This window comes from Mytilus trossulus, chromosome 7, assembly GCF_036588685.1.
Source record: "Mytilus trossulus isolate FHL-02 chromosome 7, PNRI_Mtr1.1.1.hap1, whole genome shotgun sequence".
Classification (NCBI taxonomy): domain Eukaryota; kingdom Metazoa; phylum Mollusca; class Bivalvia; order Mytilida; family Mytilidae; genus Mytilus; species Mytilus trossulus.
The window spans coordinates 46,775,629-46,801,401 of record NC_086379.1 but is presented as its reverse complement, the minus strand read 5'-3'; the positions used below and the strand labels follow the sequence as shown (position 1 = coordinate 46,801,401).

The 25,773-nt window shown below is 32.0% G+C and overlaps 1 protein-coding gene across 1 annotated transcript in view; it reads left to right on the top strand.

The window, feature by feature from the left end:
- The window catches only part of LOC134726452 (uncharacterized), a 186,330-nt gene extending 163,464 nt beyond the window's left edge, over positions 1–22,866 (top strand). Inside the window, exons 42-49 of the mRNA XM_063590857.1 lie at positions 41–202; positions 3,118–3,421; positions 7,292–7,403; positions 15,150–15,237; positions 16,861–17,022; positions 17,409–17,522; positions 20,008–20,122; positions 21,804–22,866. Of these exons, the coding sequence (XP_063446927.1) occupies positions 41–202; positions 3,118–3,421; positions 7,292–7,403; positions 15,150–15,237; positions 16,861–17,022; positions 17,409–17,522; positions 20,008–20,122; positions 21,804–22,098 (1,352 nt within the window). The 3' untranslated portion in view covers positions 22,099–22,866. The remainder of the gene's footprint in view (positions 1–40; positions 203–3,117; positions 3,422–7,291; positions 7,404–15,149; positions 15,238–16,860; positions 17,023–17,408; positions 17,523–20,007; positions 20,123–21,803) is intronic.
- The last annotated feature ends 2,907 nt before the right edge of the window (positions 22,867–25,773 follow it).

Here is a 25,773-nt window from a genome sequence, read left to right as displayed (position 1 = left end):
CTGGGGAAATAACTTTTATAAATATATATTTTTAATGTAGATGATTGTGCTGATGGAAAGGAGTATGATTTTGGTACTAAAGCCTGTACAAATTGTCTGAAAGGTTTCTACACAAACCAGGCTATAACAGAAAAATGTATAAAGTGTCCAAATGGTCAGACAACTGCCTATGGTGGTTCTAATGATTGTTATCAAAATACAGGTAAGGCTTGCTTAAGAACTTAAGACCTGTATTAACATTTTAGACAATGTACACTGTAACCAGAAGCAGAAAAATGAAACAAATAATTTACAATGGTGAACAAGATAGAAAAAACCTAAGGATGTACATCTTGTAGGAGACGAACTTTTCTTGATTTTGTTTTTCTTAATCTAATTTTTTGGGTCTATATGACCGTAAGAAAGTAGCTGATGAAAAAAATTCTTATGGTAATGTGCTTCTTTTTGATATGGTCAGTTTAAAGGACCAATTTTTCAGCTAGAATAAAGTTTGTGATTTATTTACTGTTTTGCCTAAAAACATGGCCACCATGGCTAAAAATAGAACATAGAGGTAAAATGTAGTTTTTGGCAAATATCTCAACAAGAGAGCACATGCTGAAATGTCTCGCCTTCTTTACTAGTCATTCATATTATGTTGATAGTCCTAAATACAAAGATTTACTACAACTAACACAAAAAACTGAACATGGTCAAAGAAAATGAGGTCAAGGTCATATAGACCAAACCAGAAATACATGTACACATTAAAATCATTCAATACACTAAGTACAGTTGACCTATTGCTTATTGTTTCTAAGAAACAGACTTAACCAAGAAAACTAAACATTGACTAATGAACCATGAAATTAAGGTCATGTATACAGCTTACAATTCTTCCATACAACAAATATAGTTAACCAATTGCATATAGTTTTAGAAAAACAGACTGAAACACAAAAATTTAACTATAACCACTGAGCCATGAAAATGAGGTCAAGGTCAGATGACACCTGCCAGTTGGACATACACACCTTACAATCATTCCATACATCGAATAACTAGACCTATTGCTTGTAGTATCTGAGATATGGAATTTACCACCAAAACTTAGTTCACTGATCCATGAAATGAGGTTGAGGTTAAGTGAAAACTGTCTAAGACTTAAATCAAAATATTGTTTGTTTGCCCTTTACCGACCGACCCTATAAATTAGTTTCGCCTGAAAATCTTTTATTTGTATTTACCAGCAAAATTTTATTTTATTTTATTTTTCCGTTCCTACAAAAAAATCTTATATTTGTATTTCCCGCTGAAAACTTTTTTTTACCATAATCCTGAGGTTTTAACTTTTCCGTGTAAGGTCTAGTCTGTTTGGTATCAAGTGAGCGTTTGGCATGTACGCTTGCATTTAGAGTTTCAAAGCATTTGTTTGAAATCCCTGTTGAAAGCTTTGAAATCATGATATGACAAACATTACTCTGTGTCTTTATACTAGAAGAGTAGGGTTCATTAAAAAAAAAGTTCATCCAATACAAAATTATCAACGTGTGTACAAAATATTTTGTAAAAGGACATTGTATTATTTTTAGCTCACCTGGCCCAAAGGGCCAAGTGAGCTTATGCCATCACTTGGCGTCCGTCGTCGTCCGTCGTCTGTCGTCGTAAACTATTTCAAGAATCTTCTCTGAAACTACTGGGCCAAATACTTCCAAACTTTAAGTGAATGTTCCTTAGGGTATCTTGTTTATAAATTGTATCCGAAGTTTTGATCTATCAACAAACATGGTTGCCATTGCTAAAAATAGAACATAGGGGTCAAATGCAGTTTTTGGCTTATAACTCAAAACCCAAAGCATTTAGAGCAAATCTGACATGGGGTAATATTGTTTATCAGGTCAAGATTTATCTGCCCTGAAATTTTCAGATGAATCAGACAACCTGTTGTTGGGTTACTGCCCCTGAATTGATAATCTTAAGGAAATTTTGCTGTTTTTGGTTATTATCTTGAATATTATTATATCTGACCAAAGTTGTCAATTGACCCCTTAAGGAGTTATTGCCCTTTAAAGACTTTTTTCACAATTTGTTCATCATGTTGACTTAAGTTACTTTAAAAAATCTTCTCCTTTGAAACTGCTGTATCAATTTCAGCCAAACTTAGGCTAAATGAGTTTCATAGTATCTAGAATAAATTTTATATTTTATTTCCTTGTATGTCAAGAAACAAAGCTTCTATGGCTAAAATAGAACATAGGAGAAAATGATTTTTTTTTTGCTTTTGAAGAAAATAGGTTTATCCAAAAACATTTAAATAAATTGAAAAGCCAAAATAATCATTGATGAGAGATTTAACCAAAAGAATTAAGGTGAGCGATTCAGGCTCTTGAGAGCCTCTTGTTATTGGAAACCAAGGCACACACGAAAAATTAACCACTCTAGGGATTTTTTCTACTAGTAATGTATGTCTGCCTGGACATATTTTAGCAAACAAAGTATCTCTTACAGAAAACCTTAAGGTTGAGGTAGGCGTTCAAGGTACGTAGTACAGAATATTAGTGCAAGTTAAAACTCTTAAAAATTCCAGGCATATAAACATTGAAAATATGCCTCACAGCCCTATATTTTGATATCTGAAAACAAAATAGTAGTGCATATGAATTGATTTCACATTCTGCACAATTTTTTTATATTTATACCAATAGTCCCAGAAACTTATTAGAAAGCATGCTTAAACAAAAGCAATACAGACAAAAATGACGTCATGCAGATTTTGTATCTATGAAATAAAATATTATACCTACCTGCCTACCCATGACAAAAAATGTACTGAGCTGAGTTATTTTTTGGGAAAGAAAAATAAAATATTTTCCATACCTACCTACCTTGTTTCAAAACATAGGGTTGGAAAAGGGCAAACAAACAATATTTTAATTTAGGCCTAACAGGCTTGAGGACCTTACATGGTACTCACATACCAAATAATCAAGTAGTCACTGAACCATGAAAATAAGGTCGAGGTCAATCGACATGTGCTTTATTATTGTTCATTTTTCCCCACCAAGCCATAATATGAAATTATTCCAACTATTATTCTAATCTTTCCATGATTGATTTCCATCACTTTGTTTGTTTCAGTTACTACCTCTGCTCCACCATTGCCTTCTACTATTGAGATGGTATTTGTATTCCAAGCAAAATTTGAATGTGGTGATGCAGCTACACTAAAAAACTACATGGAACTTGTCAGGACAACAATTATAAAACGACTTGAAACACTTGCAACGACTTATCCACTGCTGTGTACTTCTGGCTGTACAAATGTCAAACTCTTGGTCATCAGTATAACAGAATGTGTTATAAATCCCAATCCATCTGGAAGAAGAAAAAGAGAGGCAGTAGAAAATCTGTTATCTTTTAATGTTCAGGTACCAGATGTCCCGTAAGTTACAATTCACTTTATATATAATGAGATTAGAAATTCATTTTTGTCGAGCCTGCAACTTTTGTTGCAGAAAGCTCGACATAGGGATAGTGATCCGGCGGTGGCGGCGGTGTTAGCTCACTCCTTAAAAGCTTTATATTTTAGAAGGTAGAAGACCTGGATGCTTCATACTTTGTATATAGATGCCTCATTTTACGAACTTTCCGTCAGTCACATGTCCAATGTCCTTGACCTCATTTTCATGGTTCAGTGACTACTTGAAAAAAAAAATCAGATTTTTTGTAATGTTAAATTCTCTCTTATTATAAGTAATTGGATAACTATATTTGGTATGTGCGTACCTTGCAAGGTCCTCATGCCTGTCACACAGTTTTCACTTGACCTCGACCTCATTTCATGGATCAGTGAACAAGGTTAAGTTTTGGTGGTCAAGTCCATATTTCTGATACTATAAGCAATAGGTCTAGTATATTCGGTGTATGGAAGGACTGTAAGGTGTACATGTCCAACTGGCAGGTGTCATCTGACCTTGACCTCATTTTCATGGTTCAGTGGTTATAATTAAGTTTTTGTGTTTTGATCTGTTTTTCTTATACTATACGCAATAGGTCTACTATAATTGGTGTATGGAATGATTGTAAGGTGTTCATGTCTAGCTGACAGGTGTCATCTGACCTTGACCTCATTTTCATGGTTCAGTGGTCAAAGTTAAGTTTTTTAGTTTTGGTTTATTTTTCTAATACTTTATGCATTAGATCAACTTTATTTGGTGTATGGAAATATTTTATGATCTATATGTCCGTTTGGCAGGTTTTATTTGACCTTGACCTCATTTTCACGGTCCATTGCTAAGTTTTTAAAAGTGTTTGTGTTTTTGTCTGTTTTTCTTTTTTTATAAGCAATAAGTCAACTATATTTGTTGTATTGAAGAATTGTTAGCTGTACATGTCTGCCTTGCATGGTTCATCTGACCTTGACCTCATTTTCATGGTTCATTGATCAATGTTGAGTTTATGTGACAGTTGTAATAAAGCTTTATATTTAGGTCTATCAAGATAGTATCAATGATTAGTAAAGAAGGCGAGACATTTTAGTGTGTGCACTCTTGTTATCTATTGTTATGCGTACACTTTTTTTTTTTTTTTTTTAGGAATATTCATTTTCGTCCTTTCTTCTGTAAGATTATATATTGTCAGCTTTTACTGGGCCAGGGTATTGCTTTTTTTAGCTCACCTGGCCCGAAGCTTTTACAAAAATCTTCTCCTGAAACTTCTGGGTCAAATTTAACCAAACTTGGCCACAATCATTATTGGGGTATCTAGTTTTAAAAAAATGTGTTGTGACCTGGCCAATCAGCCAAGATGGCCGCCATGGATAATAATAGAACATATGGGTAAAATGCAGATTTTGGCTTATAACTCTGAAACCAAAGCATTTAGAGCAAATCTGACATGGGGTCAAATTGTTAATCAGGTAAAGATCTCTCTGCCTTGAAATTTTCAGGTGAATCAGACAACCAGTTGTTGGGTTGCTGCCCTTGAATTGGCAATTTTAAGGAAATTACACTTTTTTTGGGGGCTATTATCTTGAAATTATTATTGATAAAGATAAACTGTAAACAGCAATAATGTTCAGCAAAGTAAGATCTATAAATAAGTTGATAAGAATAAAATGGTCAGTTGAACCTTTAAGGAGTTATTGCCCTTTGAAGTAATTTTTTACCAATTTTTAGAAATTTTTTTCTAATCTTTTACTAAAATCTTCTCCAAAAACTACTGGCTTTAAATTTTCCAAACTTGGCCATAACCATCATTGAGGTATCTAGTTTAAAAATGTGTATGGTGACCCTGCCAATCAAGCAAGATTGCGGCCATGGCTTAAAATAGAACACAGTAGATTTCGGCTTATTACTCTGCAACCAAAGCATTAAGAGCAACTCAGACAGAGGTTAAATAATTTTGCAAGTCAAGATCTATTTGCCCTGAAATTTTCAGATGAATCTGACAACTAGTTGTTGGGTTGCTGCCTCTAAATTGGAAATTTTTAAATAAATTTTGATGTTTTTTGGTTATTTTCTTGAATATTGTTAAAGATAGAGATAAACTGTAAACTGCAATAATGTTCAGCAAAGTAAGATCCACAAATAAGTCAACATGACCAAAACGGTCAGTTGACCCCTTAAGGAATTATTGCCCTTTATATTCATTTTACCAAATATTTTCCTGTGTAACTAAAGGGCAGATTCTTATAGAGAAAATTGTAAGTAGCAATAGTATTCAGTAAAGTAATATCTGCAAACAAATCACCATCGCCAAAACACAATACATCATGAAATGATCCGTGTCCTTTGTTTAATATGCACATAGACCAAGATGAGCGACACAGGCTCTAAAAGAGTCTCTAGTTTCAAAGAACCATTGGATAGAATGAAATCAAATATATGTCTTCTATTTGAAAACCACTAAATGGAATGGAAAAAAATTTAGCAAATGTTCTTTATGATGTGCTGACCAAGTGTAACTTTGTAGGCCATCAATCATCCTACATGGCCACCAGCTTTGGACTTCATTTAATATAGGACCCTATGGACAATACTTCATATGACATAGGACCCTATGGACAATACTTGAAAATTTCTTTTTTTAAAGAACCACTGAATAGAATAAAGATTCATTGAATAAAATAAAAGTAAACATGGCATAAATGTTCCTTATGAGATGCTGGCCAAGAGTTGTTACTAAGTAGCAAAACCATCAACTAAGATGGTGCCTGGGGGACTTAGTTTTACCAAAGACCCTATGAGAAATATGCTGACCAAGTTTTGCAACACTGTAGCTGACTAGTCATTGTCCTGTATAATTTCAATTAATTTATTGGTAATTTCTGTAAACTCATCTAAGGTTTCTGCTTTTGATTAAGTTACGAGGCCAATATTAAACCAAAACAAAAACCCAGTTAAATAATTGTGATATAAGGAAAGGCTGCTAACATATATATGCATGTTATATAAGAATGCAAGTTCTTATTATTGGGATACTCAAGCAGTTGCAAAATTCCCAATTGTTAAAAACCTAGCATTAATTTCTAAATTTACAGTTATGTGGACTCCATTTATTTTCATGGGTATCAATTTTCCTTGGATTAAGGAAAGCTTTTCGAAGATTGCATTTCTTGTATTTGCTAATTAACATATAAATTTAAAGCTAATACAAAATTAGAATTAGTAATACACAGAGATCTCCATGAATGAAAATTGATTGATGGAAGAATCTTCCTCATGACAAAATCCCACTTCTACGGTTTAGTGTAATTGAACGTATTGCATTCCTTCATTTCTATGTAAGGAATGGTGAACAAGGGTAAATGGCACTTAAAAAATGTAATAAGCAATATATCAGCCTGTTCACCATTCCTTACATAGAAATGGTGGCCGCTTGAGAAACGACAATAAAATTTGACATGATGGATGATAATTTAAAAATGGTGGCGAGGGTTATTTGACATTGGTGGCAGATATTTGGACGAAAAACAGGGAGTCATTTTAAAACAGGTCATTGAGATTCCTCTGTCCACCTGTACTCACAAAATTGGTATCAAACAAATATTAATGAACCCATAGTATTAAGATTTTTCATTTCTCATGGAAATTACCATATTCATGCATTATGATTGGCTGCACCTAGTTCATTGATAAATGACAATATTCTTACAATTCATAACTGTCCAATGTGTACGGCACTGAAGACTAACCTATCGGCAGCTTGCAAAGCAGGACAAGAACCAGTATTATCTAAGATTTTATTTTTCATATAAAAATCAGTAATATTTTTGTCAAAATCCTTGTGAATATATATTTTTATATTTCAGTGCAACAGTGGCAAGTACTGGAACAAATCCTTTAACAAGACCTGCTGAAAGTGTTCTTAAAGAAGATCTGACCATCAACAAGGATCAGTATGCCCCTATGAATGATAATGGTGTAAGTTATTTATTGTACCCCACGCAACAAATTTGCGGAGGATATAATGTTTTTGACCCTTATGTCTGTCCGTCCGTCCCTCTGTCCATAAGTCCATCAGTCCATCAGTCCTGCTTCTTGTCATGGTATATAGGTTAAAAAAAAAATCTTGATAATAAAGATCACTGTGCTCTTTTTATTAATTTTTTGGTCTGAAAACATTATTAGTAAAGGGTCATGTTAATTTTTTTTAATTTTTAGGCAGTTAAGCTGCCTTATGCGAGCACCCTTGATTTGTGTGCTACCCGATAAATGCGGAAATACGTGCCATTGTTATCATCTAGCTGGCTACTATATTATTTGTTACTTATTGGACAGTTTTTTTATACTTTTCATTCTGGATTACAAAAAATATGACCAGAAAAACCTTAAGTGATCGTCGATTTTCCCAAAAGTTTTGAAGTTGCACAGAGGAAGTAGAGCACATTAGGAATCCTTATGTAGTTTATTATCCCCTGAGCTTTTGGCTAAGATGTCAAAGAACAAATGTATGAAATATCTAATCGCCGAAAATCTCTAAAGACAAGAAGTTTTCCCAAATTGCAAAAGTCGTAGGAATATTGTTTGTCGTCAAAACGTAATCAACTACGTATATAAGTTCAACTGATCACGCTGTTGGCTGCAATTTTGAATTTAAAAGAAGACGAAATTTGTTGTATCTTTATAATTTGGACGCAGAAGTTCAAATTAGCGAGGTCTGCGACTTTCCACTTTTGCAGTCAGACTTTCTACTTGGTTACTAGCTAAGCACATGCCCGACGGACCTTGAAAGAATATAAAAAAAATAAGTTTGCAAACATTTTTACCAAAGTTTCCTAATAAACGAGCTCACACTTATTTTCATCATTACTATTCATGTCAGCGATGTTCAATTTGTTCAACCGCTAGCTTTATACATAAAATCGCTGAGAAATAATGTGTAAATCCGAGTAATCTCGTATCTCACTATCTGTCAAAAACAACATTGAAACCAAAATGGCTGCCACGAGATTACAATATCGGATTCGATTCCGGAAGCGGATAAGGGTAATCCCGGATTTGGCTACTTAAAAAATCCAGACAGGTGACAAAATACATCTATGCATGGTAAATAAATACAAACACTAGAATTGAAAACCAAAAGACATATGTAAAAGAAAGAAAAAGCAGAAAATATTTTGTATACCAATTTTAATGTGAAAATCCAATACATTGTTACAGCTGAAAACAGTTTATCTAACAATATATACAGGGGCGTAGCTAGAAAGAAACGATGTGCAAGCACATTTTGGGACCCTTTTATGCAGGAAAATGTTGTTTTTTTTTCGGTTTTCGGTCATAAGAAAGTTGAAAGAGGAGCTACGTGTAGATAGGACTTATAAACAATTGATGAATGTAAAACTATTCATAAATCTTCTGAATAAAGTAAATCATGGTTAATTGAAAACATATAAACTACACATTTTTCTGATACTGAATTTACTCAAAATTGTCCAAAATCTGCTCTTCGGGTCTAGGCAGAAACGAGCTTCTCTATTTTTTGTCAATATTCACACTGAAATCTCGATTAATAAGCAGTAATGCTAGCGATGATAACCTGTCATTGTTCGTTGTTGATCGTACATTTGATTTCAACAGACGTAGTGACACTGATGGTGACTGATACATCTTCACAGTAGCACTAGCGAGATGTTATAGACCAGTGTACGTGTTTGCCATCGAGCGACCTCCCAATTGAATTCGTCAAAATTACATACCAGGTCAGTTTCGTATGTCATGTATGTCTCAGACAGTTTTAAGATTTGTTCGTTTGTTATATTTCCTACAACACGAGGAAGCAGATACGCCGTGACACAAAGGAGCGATTTTCTGATAATACCAGACGCGATTCCACTCTCCAGTTCCATTATCATATGGTCTGTAAACGCAAAATATAATGAGACTTTCCAATACTGTTTTGGCGTGTTAGCAGGATGAATGGCTCTGGTAGTCCCTTACACATCGCCGTGGCATAATTTCAACGATATCGAAGGGTTTAAAGTAATGCCGATTGGTACACCTCATTCCAAACAGTTAAACCGTACTCTGTAAAATGTGCTCCGAAACTACATGTATTGAGTATAACAAATTTAAATCTTGTAAAAGATCTACAAGTTACAGTGTCCGATTTTGTCATGCATGATCTCCAATATAACTTCTATTTTGAAACCAAATGCCGTTATTTAATGACAAGATATGTGTTTCCTTTAAAATTTAATTTATAAATTTTTAATTTTGCAACATTTTTTTTTGCATGCCGAACCGATGTGCACGCAACTGCGTGTTGGCGTATAGGGAGCTACGCGCCTGATATATATATATGTTCCTGGTCACAGTATAATTTTTTTTTTATCAGTGATAAATGTTGGTAATGCGTGTTAAATGCTTTTCAAGTTGAACCACAGGCACTAGACTTTCTGTCAATAGCATGAAAATATTGGCAATGGGAAGAAAAAAGTGTCCATATATATTATATATATGGACACTATTTTCTTCCCATTGCCAATATTTTCATGCTATTGACAGAACGTCTAGTGCCTGTGGTTGAACATATTACTGCAGTTTCAAGGGGTATTTTCAAGTCTCCCAAACAAAGTTTAACTTAGGCTTTCATAGAATGTTAGACTAATATGTCTAGGTGAGCCATCAATCTTTTGTTTGTGCATTGGGGTCTATTAAGGGGTATTTTGGGGGACAGAAAGAAGGGTGGGGTTTACTAAGAACCCTATGGGATTTTATTTTCTAAAATTTTTAAATGAATATAACTTGAAAACTGTAAGTTATAGATACATGTAGTCTTCAGAAATGATTATAGGACAATAAAACAAATCACATGAAATATAGGGGAGTCCCTGGGGGCCATCCCCACCCCCTTCAATTTGGGAGAATGCTTTTATCTTGTAAATGGTCCAGATCCCCAACCCTAAAACTCGTATATTCTTGAATGGGATGATAAAACAAATCAAATGTAATTAAAGGGAAGTCCCCTGGGGTCCTCCCCAACCCATTCAATTTGAGAATGTGCTATTATCTTGTAAACGGTCCAGATCCCCACCCCTAAACCATATATATTCTTGTAAGGGACAATAAAACAAATGAAATGAAATAAAAGGGAAGTCCGAGGGGGGTCACCTCACCCCCTCTTGTTTGAAAACTTGTAAACGGTCAACATCCCCACCCCTCAACCATATATATTCTTGAATGGGACAATAAAACTAATTAAATGAAATTAAATGGAAGTTCCTGGGGGTCACCCCCACCCCGTTCAATTTGAGAATGTACTATTATCTTGTAAGCGGTCCAGATCCCCACCCCTAAACCATATATATTCTTGTATGGGACAATAAAACTTATTAAATGAAATTAAATGGAAGTTCCTGGGGGTCACCCCACCCCGTTCAATTTGAGAATGTACTATTATCTTGTAAGCGGTCCAGATCCCCACCCCTAAACCATATATATTCTTGTAGGGGACAATAAAACAAATGAAAATGAAATAAAAGGGAAGTCCTGAGGGGGTCATCCCACCCCCTCTTGTTTGAAATCTTGTAAACGGTCTAGATCCCCACCTTTAAACCATATATATTCTTGTGGGGGGACAATAAAACAAATGAAATAAAAGGGAAGTCCCTAGGGGGTTACCCCACCCCCTCTTGTCTGAAAACATGTTAACGGTCAACATCCCTATCCCTAAACCATATATATTCTTGTATGGGGCAATATGGCTAATCAAATGAAATAAAAGGGAAGTTCCTGGGGGTCGCCCCCACTCTCTTCAATTTGAGAATGTGTTTTTATCTTGTAAACGGTCCAGATCCCCAACCCTAAACCATATATATTTTTGTAGGGGATAATAAAACAAATGAAATGATATAAAAGGGAAGTCCTGAGGGGGTCACCCCACCCCCTCTTGTTTGAAAACTTGCAAACGGTCAACATCCCCACCCCTAAACCTTATATATTCTTGTATGGGACAATAAAACAAATCAAATGAAATATAGGTAAAGTCCCTGGGAGTCATCCCCTCCCCCTCTTGTTTGAATACTTGTAAATGGTGGAGATCCCCACCCGTAAGCCATATATATTCTTGTATGGGACAAAAAATCAAAATGAACATGGGACCATATGAATGGCGAGTTATGGGAGCTTTGTTTGGGAGACTTCGTAACAGCATCCTGTTACAATTACTTCTTGTTTTCTTCTCAATTTTGATAGGTCAGTTAAAACAGCTGGAAGTTTCTTATAGAAAAAAAAAGATGTGCTATGATTGCTAATGAGACAGCTATCCACAAGAGACAAAAATTACCTAAACTTGGTAACGGTCAAGATCCCCACCCCTAAACCATATATATTCATGTATGGGACAATATAACAAATCATATGAAATATAGGTGGAGTTCGTGGGGCCACTGCTATTGAAAACCTTGATAAAATAAGAATTATTTGCCTTAATGATTAATTCATCAAATGAACATAAATGTACAATTATATATGAATGTTTAATGTTTGTTCTTTTAAATCTGTAAAAAAAAATTGAAGCAACATTGCCACAGGTTTCATAATTATGTTTGCCTTGGTTTTTGGTTAACTGCCTACAGTGCTTACAGCGCTTTGATTTTTTACCACTAACTATAAAAATTATTGTCCATATGTTTTTCCTTAATATTATTCAAACACTGCATTGGGAACACACACAAATTAGTCAACTTTTGATATTTGTAGCAGGTTTAAATGGGTTTTTGGTGTCTACAGTTTCCCATTCATATGTGCAACACACTAAGATCTTGAAATTGATTTTGATATGCCCGTTAAAATTTTGACGAGACGTATTATGGTATACAAATGTCTGTCTGTCCAGCGTAAACATGTCCCACCATAACTTGAGAACGACTTATCCAAATTTCATGAAACTTAATATAGTTGTTTCAAATCATCTTTATACTTTTTGGTGAGAATAAAATTAAAACTTTTTGAGTAACAGCACTTAGTAGCTAAAACAGGGGTGTGTTTTTTTCACATACATATCGCACTGTATCTCAAAAACGATTTTTTATTATTGCTTAAAACTTTACACCCTTCTTAGTTATATTAATCTCAAGATCTATACTTTTTTGTGATGATTCAAATTTTCATTTTTGAGTTATTGATTATTTTGTAAAAAAGTTGGAGAGTTTTTGTTACATATCGCGCTGTATCTCAAAAACAATTTATGATTATTGCTTAAAACTTTTCACACTTCTTTGTTATATTAAGGTGGTACCCAACACCTTAACAAAAATCAATTTAGCTCTTTTAATTTTCTTAAAATTTTGACAAAGTATTCACTTTAACCCTTTAACAAAAATAAAAAAAAAAAAAAAAAATTTGAACCAATCGTTTAATCAGAAAAATTACACTTGTTATATAGCAGTTTGACAAACACTTATTTATATCATTGAGAAGCCTAATATTTCCTCAACAACACAATGTCATTAAAATGTTCTGCTAATTTTACAGAGTTATCTCCCTTAAGTGTTAGGTAAACTTTTTGGTTTTGATTCAAAATTTTATTTCAGTGATATTTAGTTTTTGTATAAAAATTAAAAAAAGGGGGGTTCACATGTCCCGCCGTATCTCAAAAGCAATATATGGTTGTTGCTTAAAACTTTCACCAGACATTGGGCGTATCATGGACTCATAGCGCAGCTGTTTATTCATACTAGGAATCGCAACATAAAAAAACTAAATTGTATAGAAATTTTAAACAGCATTGACAGCAGATAATCCTCAACTTTTTAACACTTTTTTTGTTATGGTTGTAAAAACAATGAATTATTTATTGAGTTTAACACTTAAACAATTGAAATGGTCAATAATTATTTAAGAAATTGTTTATTCAGAAATTAATTGGCATAGGAACTTTTCATTTTGATAAACAAATAAAAACCAGACATTCAAGTTATAGTAATATGAAAAATACATAAATCCAGATTCACCTCAAGGGTTTCCTCTGATTATCAAATAGCAGGAATTCAATGTATTTAAAATTTTATTACTTGTAAAAGTGTTTATGAATATGACTAAAATATATAGTTCCACTCCTTAAAAACTGTAAAGCATGGAAATATTTCTCATTTTAAAAGTAAGCATTGAATCTTGTACATGTTAAAAAGGACATGTGCAGCCATGCCTATCTTTCAGTTAATTAAAGGGGACACTAGCTAAGCTACCATATATATAACAAAAAAAGAAATATGTTGGGGTTTTTTCAAGCACTAATTGATTTGATTTGATTTTTGGTGTTTTAATGTTACTTTTAAGCACCGCATTTAGGCTATTTTGTGGCTGCCAGCTTTTATTGGTGGAATTGAAGTAAAATAATGAAATGATAATTCACTTTTAGCAGCCAGTTCAATTTTGACAAAATAAGTAAAGAAACATTGTAATAGTGAATAATTCGACCTGATTTAATATTTATATTGCCTTCTATTTAACCCCTTTGTAAGGGATAGATTTTTCATAAATATTGTGTATTTTTAAAATAGATATTAGAAGGAAAAGAATTTCAAAATTGAAAGAGAAACAAAGATAAATCATTTGATTTGACTGATTCAATCCTCAAAAAATTTGTAAGGGTTCCACAAAACCCAGTGTCTCGCCTACTTTTGCTGTTAATCACACACTCAACAAAAATGATGAAAGAAATCAATCAAAATGTTACTTTCCACACTATCTTTTGATTGTCAGAAGCTGCTGTCCAAGTTTGGTAAAAATCCAGGATAGTTAAAGGATCTTAAAAATTATTTAAAAAACTTTATGTCATGTTAACTGGAGGAAAAATAGTCCATGTTTATAAGTAAAATACAGGAAAAATGGGATTTTTTTTTACAAAATCTACTTCTGAATACTATCTTATGGTTAGAAACATGATTCTGTCCAAGTTTGGTACAAATACAGGAGAGTTTCCTGAGAGAAAGTTATCAAAATTTTAAAAAACTTTAACCACAAAGTGAATGTACTGTTTCCTGGCAGAAAAACTTAAGTCCATTTATAAGTGAAATTTTATTTTTACAAAATTTACTTCTGGATACTATCTTATGATCATAAACAAGCTTCTGTCCAGGTTTGGTACAAATCCAGGATAGTTTAAAAAAAATATTAAATTCTAAAAACTTAAACCACAGAGTGAATGCAATGTTTCCTGGCAAAAAAACTAAAGTCCATTTATAAGTAAAAGATGGAAAAAATGGAATTTTATTTTTACAAAATTTACTTCTGGGTACTATCTAATGAACATAAACAAGCTTCTGTCCAAGTTTGGCAGAAATCCAGGATAGTTCAAGAAAGTTATTAAAATTTCAAAAACTTAAACCACAGAGTGAATATTTGGTGGACGCAGCCAATGGAATGTAGGATCGCTATGTCTTGCTTTTTCAACTAAAGTCGAAGGCTTGACAAAAATCATTCTTATACAGGTAAAAGCGATGAATTACATGTACTTTTAATCCATAATAATTTTAATCAGACTGAGAAAAATCCAATTGCACATATGTTCCCTTGTAAATTTTTTACTTAGGACTTTTTATGATTTGGATATTATTTTAGTATGTTATAAATCAAATATATGAGATTTCGAGTGAAATCAGTGGACATGAATTTGAACCAAAAATAATTAATCACAGGTATTTCAAAAATCTATTTCTGTTTCAGATACCAATCTTAAGGCCATTGACTGCAACAGTGAATCGTACAATTAAGATTTGTCCAACAGGTCAAACGCAGATTGATTCCAATTGTGGTAAGGTTTTTTTTCATGCATTTTAGCAAGAGTGCACAAGCTGAAGTCACCTTCTTTACTAATCAATGATATTATGTTGATAGTCATAAATATAAAGCTTTTTAACAGCTGTCATTTAAACTTAACATTAACCAAGAAAACTTAACATTGACCAATGAATCATATGAAAATGAGGTCAAGGTCAGATGAACTATACCAGACAGACACATACATTTAACAATTCTTCCATACAACAAATATAGTTGAACCTGCACGACTGACATATAGATCATAAAATATTTCAATACATCAAATAAAGTGAACCTATTGCATTGCATATAGTTTAAGAAAAACAGACTGAAACACAAAAATTTAACTATAACCACTAAACCATGGAAATGAGGTGAAGGTCAGGTGACACCTGCAAGCTTGACATGTTGTACAATAATTCCATATACCAAATATAGTAGACCTATTGCATATAGAATAAGACAAACAGACCAAAACACAACAACTAAACTATAACCACTGAACCATGAAAATGAGGTCAAGGTCAGATGATACCTGCCAGTCAGACATGTACACCAATTAAACAAGACCTATTGCTTAAAGTATCTAAGTTATGGACTTGACCAACAGATCTTTACCTTGTTCACTGATCCTTGCAATGAGGTCGAGGTCATTTGAAAACTGTCTGAAAGGTAGAGTGACGAGGACCTTGCAAGGTATGCACATACCAAATATAGGTATCCTATTACTTATAAGAGAGAATTAAACATTTAAAAAAAATCCTTACTTTTTTTTCAAGTAGTCTCTGAACCATGAATATCAGGTCAAGAACATTGGACATGTGACTGACAGAAACTTCATAACATAATGCATCTTTATATAAAGTATGAAGCATCCAGGTCTTCCACCTTCTAAAATATAAAGATTTTAAGAAGTTAGTTAATGCTGCTGCTGCCAGATCACCATCCCTATGTTGAGCTTTCTGCAACTAAAGTTGCAGGCTTAACAATGATGTACACCTCTGAGGAACCAAACATTTCTAGAATTCAACTTTTTTCTTACTGTGAAAATGTGTTTATATGACTACTAAAAGTAATTGTCAGGTGAAGAAAAAATATGGTGTGCAATTCTTATTTTGGTGCAGTCTGTTATAGGTACCCAATTTTTATGATTTTCCTGTTTTTCATCAATTTGTATTTCCTATTTCTTGACATTTTTCCTAGAGTAGTAGAGTAAACTGAGGAATATGATAATTATAACAGGCTCAAACAATTGAGTTCAATAAAGAGAATTTTCAAGAGTTTGAAAAACAACTAGATATTACAAGTTTCAAATGAGTTTTGATCCATTTTAATTTCATACAATTTTAACATCTGTTACTTCACTTCGAATTTTTGCCAAATTTCATAATTATTTTTGACTTTGACAATGGGACTTCCATGTGAGATTAATAAGTGCAGAGTCATGCATGTATTCTCTCATTACACAGTTTTGTTTTATTTTATTGTCAATATTGATCACTGTCAAAGCAAATGGACAAATGGATAATATAAATACTTAATATTGCATTTGCATGGTGATAATACAAAATCATCCAACAACACTTATTTGAAATGTTACATTTTTTTTTGTTAGTGCCTTGTCCAAAAGGAACTAGAGCAACATCTTCACAGTGTATTGACTGTGAAGTGAACACATACCAAGATGAAACAGGTCAAACAACATGTAAAGCTTGTTCTGGTACTGTAATGAAGTATACCCTGGCTACAGGATCAAACAGTCCAAGTCAATGTATTTGTAAGTACTACATGTTATACTTAATTATTAAAAAAGACAAATAGATGCTGTTAGATGGATCTTTAAAAGTCCTCAATAACCAGTAAAGGGATTATAAAATCATCTGAACTGTTAAATTTGTGATTTTCAGTACTGCTTTTAGAAGTTTTCCTTCTGGTTATTCTAGAATTGTTAAGTTAACATTTTCAATAAAGTTTATTGCTTATTAAAATATATCAGAAAATGTGGTTTTATTACCAATGTGACCAAGCAAAATAATAGCCATTTAAGGCATTTTAAATTCTGTAAATCATTTGAAAGGAACTAATTTGGTGGTCCAAAATGTTTTCACTGCTGAGCTTTCTTGTGATGTCATTGTCTTATAATTAAAGGATTATTTATTACAGCGATATGTGTCAAGACTCCTGGGTATTGTAATTTTGGTACTTGTCATGCAGATCAACATTCTCAGTACTGTTCATGCACAAATGGCTATGAAGGGTCCAGATGTAACACCAAAGGTACAGTTAATTTCATTAAGCTTTAACAATGACATGTCATTTCTTTTATAAAACATATATTGTATCTGTCTTTTGAAAGAATGCATATGGTTATTTTAGATGGTGCAGAAAAACAAAATAAAGAATTTATGAAAAAGAAAGAAAAGGCCTTGCTTCTTGCGTTTGAACTAAAGAGGATCACTGCAGGCCTCAGAACACAATTATTCTTCCCATTGGTTGCAATGCTTTTTGGGGAAAATGTAAAATTGAATTCAAAAATTTGCAGTTTTAAAGTCATAAGAAAGCTCAAATTAAAAAAAAATATGCATAGGTTTTTTATAACTAAATGGATAGTTTTCATTATAAAACTTATGTACATATAGGTGTAATACCACCAAATCATCGTATGTCACATCCGGTTGCATACGAAAGTAGGTTCAAAAAAAATATTCCCTTGAATTTGACCGTTGTAGGTAATTAATCCTACATGTTATTGCAGTAAAACTATTTCAGTGTCATAAACATATGTCTGGGGTATTTCAAAACACTGGTTTTTTTTATTTGTGATTTCTATAGAAAATTTTGTAATCTTGAGGTTACATTGACTAAACCTTGTACACAGATAGAATAAGGGGAGAAATTTGATTGGTTTACTTCCAATGATGGTTATTTTCTTATATGCAATGAAATGTTATGTGAAACTTTTTTTATAGAACTGGACAGGATAAAACTTTACTCATGCCAAGTATTTCTTTATTTGAAACAAAGATAAATTCTGCACAATTTTTTAAAAAGTGCAAATTTAACAAAGACTAATAGGGGAAAATCAATGGTGGTATTACACCTATACTTTTTTCTGAGGAAAATTCTTTGATTTGTCCACATTTAGAAGAAGTTTACTTATTCTTAATTGCTTGCTTCCAGAAAGCAATTGGACGACATATTTCCAGTAAGCATAGTGACCCGAGCGTAACCCTCCTCGTAAAAATCCGGTGATCGCAATACACATAGATCTGTCATTGAAATAAACAAATATCTGATTCAACATTTTAAACACGTGCTCAATACCCATGCTTTTTGTGATTTGTTTACTATAAGGTGACAATCGGTAAAACTCGGCTTCAAAACACGGCATTTAATGAGCAGCCATATTTGTTAATTCATAACAAACAGAGAGAAAAAAAAATGACGATTATATGATATATTTGCGAAAATAATGATAAAATCATGCACAGAGAACTAAGTTTATGATGTATACATGCATTGGCTCAAGAATTGGACAAACATTTTTTTTTCACCACTCACTCGTTTCATATGACTTTAAACATAAAATAAATTTTACTGCTTATAGACCATTATTATTTGAATAAAAATGCTTGTCTCAGGACAATCCATCAGTGCTTTTTCTTTCGAGAGCCATATGAACATGCCAATAGCAGGATTTGAATGTTGAATAATTGATGAAGGCTAATTTCTACCCTACTTTCATTTTGGCTAAATCACTTCTTTTAATTTCAACAATATTTTTTTTCTATATGTTTTACTTATTTCAATATAAATGCAACTTAAAGGACCACTTAAATAAAAAACATTTCAAAGAAAACAGAATACTTAGGAAGAAATACCCCATATAATAATTGGGAACTATATTCCTTGAACATAAACAAAGGCAATAAATTGTGGTCTGAGGCCTGCAGTGAAGAACTGTTGAATTTTCATTTAATGTTGTTGTTTTTTTTTCCCCAAGCAATTTCTTTTAAATTACAAAATTTAAAAGTTGGTCAGGTGTTCTGTATATTTCTGACTTGTTACTTTTTCAAGATATTCTAATAATTTGGATGCTTAAAAAAAGGATAATATTTAACATATAAATAAGAACAGTCAGGAATCAAGAACAATGGTAACAGCAGTGAGTATAGGCTTATAAGGTAAGGATGTAGGGTTATATGTATATTTGACAATTCTGCTGTCTCCTATAAGTTATTATAACCCCTCTTTAAAAAAGGGGGGGTATACTGTTTTACCTCTGTCTGTCTGTCCGTCAATAAGTCCGTCCCATGAAACTTTCGTCACATTTTTCTCAGGAACTACAATACAAGGATTTCTGAAATTTGGTTTCAGGGTTTATCTAAGTCAGCTTTACCTTGTGATGTGTTTTCAGATTGATCACTTGACAACTTCCTGTTTACCGAACACTTGTATGATTTTACACATGATAGCCAAGTTGAAAATTTTCAACACATTTTTCTCAGGAACTACAATACAAGGATTTCTGAAATTTGGTTTCAGGATTTATATAAGTCAGCTATACTGTGTGATGCATTTTCATCACTCGACAACTTCCTGTTTACCGAACACTTGCATATTTTTACACTATTAATATTATCCACTTGCGGCAGGGGTATCATCAGTGAGCAGTAGCTCGCAGTTTCACTTGTATATTTCTCTAATGGGGAAGTATTGGTTTAGTCATAATAAAGTAATAGCCTATTTGATTTTTTTGTAGCTGAGAAGACCTCATCCAATACAGCAATAATAGGAGGAGCAGTAGGAGGGGGAGTTGGTCTTCTTGTTATCGTACTGATTGTTGTCATTGTCTGCAGTAGATTTTATGGTGTAAAGTAAGTACAGACATTCTGGTTCTTACAATTGCAATATAATTAGTCAATCTAATATGATTACATCATTAAGTTGGACATATTTGGGATGAATTAATTGAATAAGCAATGTCATTTTAAGTACAGCTATTTATAAAATCAAGTTGGGTTAATTTGTGTATGTTTTAGAATTTCTTTATTCTTTTGTGTTAATGACAGCTAGTATTAAAATAAATGTTTCAAGCAATGTTTGAAACAATGAAGCTATTTTTTCAGGAATAAATTTTGAAATAATGAAAGTACATGCTATTTTAACAGGCAACCTACGTTTGCAGGGATTTTATAATGACACCCATTACATTTGCACGAATTTACCTGTAGTTTACCTGAGGTTTTTTTTATACCTGTTATTCAATTTTTGATAAACATATATAAGACGAGTCTTTATTCATTTATATAAACATTAAAAAGCATTTATCTAAGAGAAATGTTTTGAATAAAATACAGCGAGTACCATGGAAAAGAATATTCAAAGAAATAGTCATGAATAAAACGGAAAAAACATGGATGATATATACAGGAATTATCTATAGTTCAGTACTTTTCTTGTACTTGTATCCTAGTGATTTGAGATGACATTGACAGGAAATTTCACCATTTTGAAATTTTAGAAATTAGAAAACGTTAAATTGAGTTTCTCTTTTGTCTGTGCGTTTTACAAGTGCTTGGTTATCGCTGTAGCAAATTTAAATGCAAGAAGTCACCTGAACTTGAATAATAATCTCAAAGAAAGTGTAGATGGCTGGATGAGTTGAAGAAAACTGTTCATTGTAATAGCTTTGAAAAGACTCTGGCCCATTGTAATGTTAGTACATTTTGTTTCTTCACTTGGCACAGCCGTCTACATTGTGGATGGAAATTTTGAGTTGCTGTAATGTAATTTTCTACTAAATAGTCAGTTAATTAATTCTTAGAATTACATACAAAATATTTTTCAACTCATTATTTAACATTATTTAAATTTTATATTTTTCATAAATGAATTCTATAAATATTTTGGGATTCTTATTTTTTTTAATGAGGAGCTTTTTTTATGTATTATTATATCATCTTAACTTTTGTTACAGTTAAATTACTTTTAATTATAAAAAGATGATGTGGTATGTTTACCAATAATACAACTCTCCACAAGAGACCTAATGACCAAGAAATTTACAACTATAGGTCACTGTACAGCCTTCAACAATGAGTAAAACCCATACTACAAAGTCAGCTTCGGCCCCAAAATGACAAATGTAAAACGATTCAAAAGAGAAAAAGATTATCCTTATTTATGTTCAAAATAATGAACCAAAAACCAAAAAAAAGGTATACAGCAACAAACATTTACATATTGATTAACAGGCTCCTGACTTTGGACAGACACATACAGAATGTGGCAGGGTTAAAGTAGTTTGAAGGCGTATTAACCCTAACCTGCAAGAGTGGTGAGTTTTTGATGAAGTCCAATCAACTTGAAACTTAGTACACATGTACCTTATGATATGATCTTTCTAATTTAAATGCCAAATTAGAGTTTTTACCCCATTTTCACAGTCCACTGAACATAGAAAATGATAGTGTGGATGGGGCATCTTTGTACTATGGACACATTCTTGTTTATTATTTGTTTACTTTTGTTACTCGAGGTACTTTTTTTTTGTAGAAGTGGATCTGATGATCTTGAAAAGAAAAAGTTCAATCGTACATATGATATGGAAAGTGATGCTCCATATAGAAATCCAATGTATGATAATAGGGCTTATCCACGACAAATGCTTGCAGCCTATCCCTATAACTGGGGATCAGATCCACATGAACATGATCCCTATGCACCTTATATGGCACAGAAACAAATCAGAGCCTTTGAAAGTGACGAGGATTACTATCAAGCAAGAGGAACACCAAAGGGAACACCAAGACGTCAAACTCATGAATGGCATGCAGCAGAACAGACTTAAACATGAATCTTTAGGTTTTATTCGAAAATGTTACAAGATTTTAGTCAGCTATGTTGACTTGAAAAAAATTAATGACATTCCCAATAAGGGAAATATACCACTTGAATGTATTTTTATCATGCAGTGTGTATCCAACTTTTAGATAATTATTAGGAAAATGTAAAGATATTTGTATTTTGTTTTGAGCATAAAATCAAATTTTGTAAATTGTGGTATCATCTAATGTTGAAAACAGTGAAGAGTTGTACATGTTTAGTTGTTTTGCAGCTAGAAAAGGTTAGACCATTAAGTGAAAATTTAAAATGGAACATTATAAAGTCAGATGATAGATAAATTATCAACATAAAAAAACCATATTGAATCAATTAAAAAAAATATATAATATAAAACAAACAAAAATCTGTATTCAGCAACTTTTAAAAGAAAAAGTAACTTTTCACAATGTTCTAGTAGAGAGACTGCACTATTTAATAAATAGTTGAAATATAAAAATTGCACATCCACTTTATTTGAACTTTGGAAGATAATTGTCTTGTTGACAACCATACAACAAATTGTTATATTTATTATGGAAATTTATTCAAATCAAGGTTAAAAAGAAGGATGCAATCATAAAAATGAATATGGATTTGTTATTTTGGGGATATTTTGTTTGTTTATTTTTTACTAAAAACAAGCTGATGTGAGGTTAAAAAAAACCTCTTTGAATTGACTTAATTTTTCCAACAATATTTGTTTGAATTGCTTCTAGTCTGTAAGGTGTTTTTTTTCTTTTGTTTGAGCCTTTGAAAGTGACGAGGATTACTATCAAGCAAGAGGAACACCAAAGGGAACACCAAGACGTCAAACTCATGAATGGCATGCAGCAGAACAGACTTAAACATGAATCTTTAGGTTTTATTCGAAAATGTTACAAGATTTTAGTCAGCTATGTTGACTTGAAAAAAATTAATGACATTCCCAATAAGGGAAATATACCACTTGAATGTATTTTTATCATGCAGTGTGTATCCAACTTTTAGATAATTATTAGGAAAATGTAAAGATATTTGTATTTTGTTTTGAGCATAAAATCAAATTTTGTAAATTGTGGTATCATCTAATGTTGAAAACAGTGAAGAGTTGTACATGTTTAGTTGTTTTGCAGCTAGAAAAGGTTAGACCATTAAGTGAAAATTTAAAATGGAACATTATAAAGTCAGATGATAGATAAATTATCAACATAAAAAAACCATATTGAATCAATTAAAAAAAATATATAATATAAAACAAACAAAAATCTGTATTCAGCAACTTTTAAAAGAAAAAGTAACTTTTCACAATGTTCTAGTAGAGAGACTGCACTATTTAATAAATAGTTGAAATATAAAAATTGCACATCCACTTTATTTGAACTTTGGAAGATAATTGTCTTGTTGACAACCATACAACAAATTGTTATATTTATTATGGAAATTTATTCAAATCAAGGTTAAAAAGAAGGATGCAATCATAAAAATGAATATGGATTTGTTATTTTGGGGATATTTTGTTTGTTTATTTTTTACTAAAAACAAGCTGATGTGAGGTTAAAAAAAACCTCTTTGAATTGACTTAATTTTTCCAACAATATTTGTTTGAATTGCTTCTAGTCTGTAAGGTGTTTTTTTTCTTTTGTTTGAGCCTTTGAAAGTGACGAGGATTACTATCAAGCAAGAGGAACACCAAAGGGAACACCAAGACGTCAAACTCATGAATGGCATGCAGCAGAACAGACTTAAACATGAATCTTTAGGTTTTATTCGAAAATGTTACAAGATTTTAGTCAGCTATGTTGACTTGAAAAAAATTAATGACATTCCCAATAAGGGAAATATACCACTTGAATGTATTTTTATCATGCAGTGTGTATCCAACTTTTAGATAATTATTAGGAAAATGTAAAGATATTTGTATTTTGTTTTGAGCATAAAATCAAATTTTGTAAATTGTGGTATCATCTAATGTTGAAAACAGTGAAGAGTTGTACATGTTTAGTTGTTTTGCAGCTAGAAAAGGTTAGACCATTAAGTGAAAATTTAAAATGGAACATTATAAAGTCAGATGATAGATAAATTATCAACATAAAAAAACCATATTGAATCAATTAAAAAAAATATATAATATAAAACAAACAAAAATCTGTATTCAGCAACTTTTAAAAGAAAAAGTAACTTTTCACAATGTTCTAGTAGAGAGACTGCACTATTTAATAAATAGTTGAAATATAAAAATTGCACATCCACTTTATTTGAACTTTGGAAGATAATTGTCTTGTTGACAACCATACAACAAATTGTTATATTTATTATGGAAATTTATTCAAATCAAGGTTAAAAAGAAGGATGCAATCATAAAAATGAATATGGATTTGTTATTTTGGGGATATTTTGTTTGTTTATTTTTTACTAAAAACAAGCTGATGTGAGGTTAAAAAAAAACTCTTTGAATTGACTTAATTTTTCCAACAATATTTGTTTGAATTGCTTCTAGTCTGTAAGGTGTTTTTTTTCTTTTGTTTGATGGCACCAAATAAAACTAATTGGAAGAATGATAATGATTCACTGTTACTGGGAAATTTACAATATGTAAGGTCATGTATATCATCAGTCTTCATGATGAACTGTTAAATCTAGAGGCCAAAGCTCAAATTTTGAAAATATTTATTTAGATTCTGTTGCCTGTAGATATGATTTTTACAGGCCCGAGAAAAATTTTACAAGCCTGGGCTGCCACTCAGCGTGAAGACTGTATAATAATCCTAAAAACACTTTTTTCAGGTAATATTTGTTTCTATTTTATATATATACTGTTTCAGATGTTAACGCTGTTAAATACTGTCATGGAAGGAACGAGATTTGATGTGAAATATATCGAATATAGGGTGTAGTTATTTCACCCTAAGATAAACTATAATCATATATATTATCACTTATTTAGTCCCATTAACATCTTTTATGCAATAAATATACAATTTAATGTGTTCTTTATATAGATTAATATTAATATAATATATTATAAAAATTTGATTTTTGTAATAAAATTCAATATTAAATCATCAGTTATGTTTGATTTGTGTTTAAATTTATTAAAGAAATATAATCTCCCAATCAGATTAAGTTACATATCTTGTATCCACTTTTCCTTTACAAAGATCTGATAATGTTCTGTTTTACTTTCTGTTATAAGATTTGTCCTCATGATACACTCCTTCAAATATTTGAAGGCGGTTATTTCATTTCTTGATATAAATAAAGACAACAGTAGTATGCCGCTGTTCAGACGCCATAAATCGATGGAGAGATAACAAATCAGGCTTACAAACTAAAACCAAGGGATACACATCAACTATAAGAGGAAAACAAGAAAACACTAAAGTGCAACAAAAAACATATATAACCAGATGCTCCACAAGGCACAGCTTTATACGATCGCAGAGGTCAAACCCTGAACAGTTTGGGGCAAGTATGGACACAACATTTAAGCTTGATACAGCTCTGAATTTGGATTGTAATTAAATAGTTAATACAACATAGGTTTCTCACACAGAATGAATGTGATCTAAGAACTTAAACTTAAAAACTTAAAAATTTTAAATTGGACATTAACCTATTATGGTCCAATATCCAAACTCTAAATACATGGTTAGATTCAGCA